Raw genomic sequence first — 6,790 nt, forward strand, 5'->3', positions numbered from 1 at the left:
TTTTTTTTTTTTTTTCATTCCTGTTTACAATACAACTTTTACCACTGGATTCATTGAAGGTGAATTCTTCTTTCTCAGGTCACAATACCAACGTGGGAGCGATTAGCTTTCACCCTCAAGCCACACTCACACTTGAGGAGTCAGATGTCAATATGGCCTCCTGTGCTGCGGATGGATCTGTTAAGCTGTGGAGTTTAGACAGGTGTATATTATTAGTATTCATTAAAATTTCGGTCTCAATTTCTGAAGTAAAACATTGTAACATTTCCCTGTTCTTATCTGTAGTGATGAGCCTGTAGCAGACATTGAGGGGCACTCTATGAGGGTGGCTCGGGTGGCCTGGCATCCCTCTGGGCGGTTCCTAGGAACAACTTGGTATGAATGTTTTTTTTCTGTTTTATATATTTTTTAGAAGTAAATGCAAAACAATGGTATAAATATTGGTGTTGGGATAAAACTTTTCTGTCATATATTTAACAGAGCTGTCTTTTCTTTTCTTTTTTTGCTCTTTAGCTATGATAACTCATGGCGACTTTGGGATCTGGAAGCCCAAGAAGAAATTCTGCATCAGGAGGGTCATAGTAAAGGTGTCCATGACCTGCACTTCCACCCAGATGGCTCTCTGGCAGGAACTGGGTAAGGGCCTCGCACTGAACCCAGAGGCACTCCACTTTTTTTGTAAAGGAACAAGCACAACACTCAAGTCTATACAGTTACTTTGATGCTCTTAGGAGTCCAAGTATGTTTAGTGTAAGACCAGCCAAATAAAAAATGATCTTTAATCCATCATACATGGTTCCTAATCTTAACCCTGATTCCTCTGATTGCAGCATTGGTCCTGCAATATTCGCATTACCAGAGAACCACTTAGTTTTCCACTTTATTTTGTGATTGTTCATTCAGTCTGCTTTTGATTGGTTGAATTATATTTTTATATAATTTTATTTGAATTATATTATATTTTTGATTGGTTGTTTGAAATGATTTATATTTGGCTTATTAATCTTTCAGTTTTTGTGTTAATGTTGTGTAATTCATACAGTGGTTTGGATGCATTTGCTCGTGTCTGGGACCTGCGGACTGGTCGTTGTATCATGTTCCTGGAAGGCCACCACAACGAGATTTATAGCATCAATTTCTCCCCAAACGGGTAAGTAAAAGAAAGGGCATATGAATATTTAAAATATTTAGTAAGGCTATTTACTGGTATTTGAGCTTTATTTGATAATTAACCCCTAAATCTTCCTTGTGCAGCTTTCACGTGGCAACAGGAAGTGGAGATAACACCTGTAAAGTGTGGGACCTTCGTCATAGAAGGTGTATGTACACAATTCCTGCCCATGAGAACCTTGTGTCTTCAGTCAAGTTCCAACGTAAGTAGTCAAGAGTCAAGTCAAGAGGATATTTATTATCAGTCATTGAGAGATTATTCATTCAAAAATAAAAATACTCATCCTTTACTCACCCCTCTTCTCAGCAACCTCAGTAAGTTCCCAAAATAAAAAAGCACTGTGGACATTCCGCAAAATATGTGTTCCACAAAAGAAAAAGTCACATGGGTTTAGGGTGAACAAATATTTTATAGGATTTTCATAGATCCATAGGTCTACTGACTCAAAGTGAATGAGTCATTCACCGCAACTGAACTTGCAAATTTGTGTTACATTTTTGCAGTGTCAATACAATATTAACAGAGTCTCTTCCTTTTAGCTAACGATGGGCATTTTTTGCTGACTGGTGCATATGACAACACAGCCAAAGTGTGGACCCATCCTGGCTGGTCACCTCTGAAGACTCTGGCGGGTCATGAAGGGAAGGTCATGGGGCTTGACCTTTCGCCTGATGGACAGCTCATTGCCACCTGCTCTTATGACCGAACCTTCAAACTCTGGATGGCGGAATGAGATTCTGTTTGGCTTGATGCATTTTCATTTTTCATTTTTGTCCTACTGTCTTATATTTTTTTAAGTTTAGTTTTTAAGAGCTGGAAAACAACAAAAGAGATCTTTAAATTAGAAGCTGATTGACAGTTTGGTTCTATTAAAACAGATATACAACCAGATATTCCCCACAGTTTGAATTGTTGTAACAAGCAACTCTTATTCTAGTGGATTGTCTAAGATCTGAAATCCAATCTGTCCATTCTTGAATTGTCTCTCATGTCCATGTATCCTATTCCATTTTGATCACTGAGTTTTGCAGAATTTGACATTACTGATCCACTGAGTATCCAAATAAAATGTATTTTATTGTCCCAGGCAATTCTGTAAAGGAATCTGTGGTTTCCAGACAGTGGGATATCCACTGTCAAATGTTTTTGTACGAAATGTACGTGAATCTAGCACCACCAGCAGCAGAGCAAGCAGTGCTTGCAACAAGGGCTTCTGTGGAAGCGATGCTCTGCCACTGCCACATTGGCCCATGCTGAGGGTGGCTGATCTGTGATTGGCTGCTTTATAAAGGAGGGCTTGGTCTCCAGCTGTGCTTTCTGGCTGTAGGTTCGCTGGTTTTCTACTTCAGCTTTAACACCCAGAAAAGCTGCCAGGTCTAGGTCTAGACCAGTGGCGCCCCCGCGAGGTAGAGGAGTGTTCTGCCGGCACTGTGGACAGGGGATCCACATCTAGGGGAAAAAGCAAGTCAGTTACAAACATCTGACCCTGCTCAGCTGAGGTGTGTGAAACGGTGGATCAACTATGAAAATTCAAATCACATGTTTATATACAGCTTTATACAATACAGATTGTTTCAAAACAACTTCACAGTAATAAACAAGAAAATAACTTAATGTTGCAAACTAATACAACTACATTTTAGATTTATAGCAGTTCTGAAAAGATAATATTGTCATTTTTAGCTTAATTTAGTTTAGCAACAACAGTTTCATTGTTGCAATACATTTTCATTAGTTATGAATAAAAATCAGTTTAATTACACAGCAGCTCTACATAAGATCATTATTCAGCTCATGTAATTTCAGTGTTTATTCAGTTTAGTTCAATAATAGACCAAAGTTCATTAAGTTACAAAACGAGCTTAATTTAGCTCAATTTTTAACCCAAGATTTCGCTTGATTAATCGATTCATTAAATATCTAATTCAAATCAAGACACTATAGGTGAAATGGGTAAAAAATAATAGCTTCCCCAGATGACTGATTATGTCACATAAGTCAGTTGTTTTGTATTACAAGTTGTTTAATGATGTAATGTTTGAATATGCAAATGATGCATTGCTTAATTAAGCTATTTGCATATATTCCCTGAACAGAAATCTGAAAATTCTGTCAGAAGCCATAAAAAAACAAATTTTAATGTTCATAGGAAGAAAATGTTTAATATACATCAGATCAGGTGAATGATATATGAACAAAACCTCTTTTTTATGCAAACATTTCATTACACCAAATACACAAAATAATGTTCTTTTTAGCAGCATCATATGACCCATTTAAGTTATTATGGAAGATGACAGCTTTTTGCAAAAATGCCCCTAAGAACATTAGTCATTTATTTAGTTAATGTCATAAAAAAAAAAAAAATCTTTTATTTTATTGTAACAATAAGAGGATAGGATTTCTGCTAATTTAGCAGACACTGTTGCGATGTTAACAAAAATCTAGTATTTGTAGTTAATTAATATAATTGCTCATTATTATATTCATAAAGTTAAATGGAATGAAAAGGTGCTGGTTTTTGAACAATTTAACATTTGGGGAAAAAAATGATTTGGAAGCGATATCTGAAAGTAAAAACTTGTTTAATCTCTTCAGGAAGTCAGGCGGCAATTGAACTTTTTAAAGTTAAAATAGGTGGATTTTTTTTTTTTTTTTTACATTGCGGTGATATAGGTTATATGACTCCAATTTGTTAAAGCTTGATTATTAGCCGTTTTTATCATGCAAACCACAAGCTGGGTGAACATTGCTGTATTTGCACTTTGAAATAAACAGGTCAAGCTAAAATAGTGATATTAGTGATGATAGCTTGAATCCCACCTGCTCATTGATGAGGGTGTCCAGCCGCTTCAGACAGGCCTGGCAGAACGTGTGACCACAGTAGAGTTTGCGGGGGAGTCTCTCTCCCAGATTATACGCACTGTAGCAGATGATGCAGTCCAGTTTGCGGCTGTCCCTGGAGTTTTGTGCTCCAGCCTCCACGTCCCCTTCCACAGGAGCCTCAGACACAGGCCCATCCTCATCCGAGACCCTACAGAATGAGCTCAATATAATACAAACATCTCCGTGTGTTTGCCTGAGATATTCAGTGCTGACTTTCTAATGGTTGATTATTTGTGGCCAACATAACTGACCTAAAATTTTCAGTACAGAGCCAGCAATAAAAATGTATTTGAACAATTAAACTTATATAATGTTGCGGAAAATATCAAAGCAACTTCAAACAACCACTAAAAATTACTTTGAAACCAGCTGGTTAAAATTGCAAAAATGCCACAAAAGCAAAAACGAATTATTTACATTTTCCCCACAATATTTTACTCTTCCAGATACACAAGGTCAGCCCTTAAAGGGATAGTTCACCCCAAAATTTGATGTTTATCTGCTTACCCCCAGGGCATCCAAGATGTAGGTGACTTTGTTTCTTCAGTAGAACACAAACTGAGATTTTTAACTCAAACCGTTGCAGTCTGTCAGTCATATAATGGAAGTGAATAGGAAGTCTGCGATCCGCCGTAAAGCAAGAAGATGAGTCACGCGCCGGCTGTTGAGAACGCGCTCAGGACAGTTCGGACATTGCGGTGAATCAGAGGTAAAAAAATGATATAAATACTGTTCAGCTTCTTGCACAGACCGATCGTTTCGTGTCTTTACACATCAATGTATCGTCACGAGCCGCAGGGTTTAATTTGGTTTTGTTTGTGTATGTTTGTAGCCGTGATTCCCATCCACTGACATTATAGGACTGACAGACTGCAACTGTTTGAGTTAAAAATCTCTGTTTGTGTTCTACTGAAGAAACAAAGTCACCTACATCTTGGATGCCCTGGGGGTAAGCAGATAAACATCAAATTTTAATTTTTGGGTGAACTATGCCTTTAAAGAGCGTGTAAGCCGAGCCGCATGTATCTGTTTACTATTAGTGGCCAGCAGCAATGAAATGTGTATACACAAGATAATAGTAAAAAGTAAAAAGATCTGTATACTGTGGGTTCTCAACCTCTAACAGTGTTCTTTTTATTCCAAACAAACAAACACAAAACATAACCATAAAACATACAATGTGCTCAATCAACTTATGTGAAATATTAGATGGAAAAAGTTTTATTTGCATGATTTGTCAAAGTAATTTCATTCTTTATACTGAGAGCAGGAACCATGTTTATTTCATAGAATTCATCATTGCAAATATAATAAAATGATATTCAAATTGAATAAGAAACACATGCATAATCTTAAGAAATAATAAAATTCTTTTAAAATGAATATAAAAAAGACATTTTTGAGAATAAATAATTTTTTTCTCATTCGTTGTATTTCATTTTCATTTGAAATAAGCAAAAATTCAAATACGTCTTATTTTAATATCACATCAGCAATTTCCTGTAACTTCAAAAATGAATTTTCCATGCAGAGGGTCTACCTGTCCACTTCATCCTTGTGTCTATTCTGTGTGCCGTCGGTCTCTTGAGGTTCTGCCGTTACGCTTGCAGTTCCATCCATGTTTAATGTACCAAAAGTCCAACTTCTGTCAACATTTTACAGCCGACTCTGTCTTGGTTTCTCCATGCTTCACATCCTTTGTCAGATAGTTTAACACTTGAGTGCACCCTCTGTTGCTTTCCCTGACGTTGTCCTTGCAGTTCCCAGCAGCACGGGCTCCGTCTTTGTTGCCGTTTGCGCTCTCTCTCTCTCTCTCTCGCTCTCTCTCAACCAACCAACCACAACTGCCTCTCTGAAATGGAGGGCAAACAATGGTGTGCTTCCCCAGAGCCTTTAATATTTAAGTACTGCCTGTCGCTGTGGACCTGTGCCGTTACACACACACAATTGCACGTCCACCCTTTTGAAAAAAGAAAAACCATTGGTGCTTGTGGGAGGAGAGATGCATGTTGTTAAGCAGGTGTTTTAATATTTAGTCCAGAGTTGCACATTTCTGCATCTTCAAAACTCTTGGTATTAACTGCTCTGTTATTTTCTCTTATTAATCAAGTAATGATTTAATTCTTGCATATATTAAGGGAAAAGTTCTGAGAAAGTCCAAGAGCGAAGGAAAGGGCCACAGACACAATGGCTTCTGAGAAGGTTTGGGTTTAGTTTTGAGGAAAAACATGAAATCAAAGACATCAGACACGTTTAGGGTGCAAGAAAGTAGAATGGGAGGAGGGCGTATCGCTTTACAGTCACAAAACAGGCCTGAAATTCTAGCCTAGTCACCCACAGACAGTCTGTCATCAACGTTTCCCTGCCAAATGAGTTCTGAGACCTTCATCACCCCCATAGTGCAGCTACAGGATGTTCGTATCGGCAGATATCTATTATTATTATTGACCAAGAGTAAGTGAAGTGGAAGGGTTACAGCTAAATTAGAGTCACATTAGATTTAATGCGGGTAACTGAGATCTGGTGACCCGATGTTGGGGGACTTTAGGGCGGTTTGAGCTGATTACCTGAGATGCCATGAATCACTCCAGAGTCCAGATCATCAGGACAATAACACAACACAGCTGAGAACTGACACAAAAACACACAGTCCTGAGTCTTGTGACGTCAAAGGCAGCAGACTGGGAAAAACATTACAGTAAACCAGAGAATCCTGAAAGCATGCATCACTGT

General features: G+C 37.9%; 2 protein-coding genes across 2 annotated transcripts in view; one reads left to right on the forward strand and one right to left on the reverse strand.

Annotated features, from left to right (window-relative positions):
• prpf4 (pre-mRNA splicing tri-snRNP complex factor PRPF4) overlaps positions 1-2,057 on the forward strand; it is a 7,857-nt gene extending 5,800 nt beyond the window's left edge. Inside the window, exons 9-14 of the mRNA XM_016557209.1 lie at positions 79-202; positions 286-375; positions 514-636; positions 1,043-1,150; positions 1,255-1,373; positions 1,711-2,057. Coding sequence (XP_016412695.1) covers positions 79-202; positions 286-375; positions 514-636; positions 1,043-1,150; positions 1,255-1,373; positions 1,711-1,904 — 758 coding nt within the window. The 3' untranslated portion in view covers positions 1,905-2,057. The remainder of the gene's footprint in view (positions 1-78; positions 203-285; positions 376-513; positions 637-1,042; positions 1,151-1,254; positions 1,374-1,710) is intronic.
• A 143-nt stretch (positions 2,058-2,200) lies between these two features.
• rnf224 (ring finger protein 224) lies at positions 2,201-6,060 on the reverse strand. Its single transcript, XM_016557207.1, has 3 exons — positions 5,598-6,060; positions 3,995-4,205; positions 2,201-2,620 (listed from the first exon to the last, which is right to left on the reverse strand). Exons 1-3 carry the CDS (start codon positions 5,675-5,677, stop codon positions 2,339-2,341), a joined length of 573 nt encoding a protein of 190 aa, XP_016412693.1. The 5' UTR covers positions 5,678-6,060; the 3' UTR covers positions 2,201-2,338.
• Between the last annotated feature and the right edge of the window lie 730 nt (positions 6,061-6,790).

The sequence above is a fragment of the Sinocyclocheilus rhinocerous genome, unplaced genomic scaffold, assembly GCF_001515625.1.
Source record: "Sinocyclocheilus rhinocerous isolate Xijiao unplaced genomic scaffold, SAMN03320098_v1.1 scaffold2272, whole genome shotgun sequence".
Lineage (NCBI taxonomy): Eukaryota > Metazoa > Chordata > Actinopteri > Cypriniformes > Cyprinidae > Sinocyclocheilus > Sinocyclocheilus rhinocerous.

Excerpts from the sequence above, each read along its gene's own strand:
- rnf224 (XM_016557207.1), bottom strand. The coding sequence starts at position 5,677 with ATGGATGGAACTGCAAGCGTAACGGCAGAACCTCAAGAGACCGACGGC. Across the intron at positions 4,206-5,597 it reads CACAAGGATGAAGTGGACAG|GGTCTCGGATGAGGATGGGC; the intron begins GTAGACCCTCTG and ends CTCATTCTGTAG. Across the intron at positions 2,621-3,994 it reads ACACCCTCATCAATGAGCAG|ATGTGGATCCCCTGTCCACA; the intron begins GTGGGATTCAAG and ends TTTTTCCCCTAG.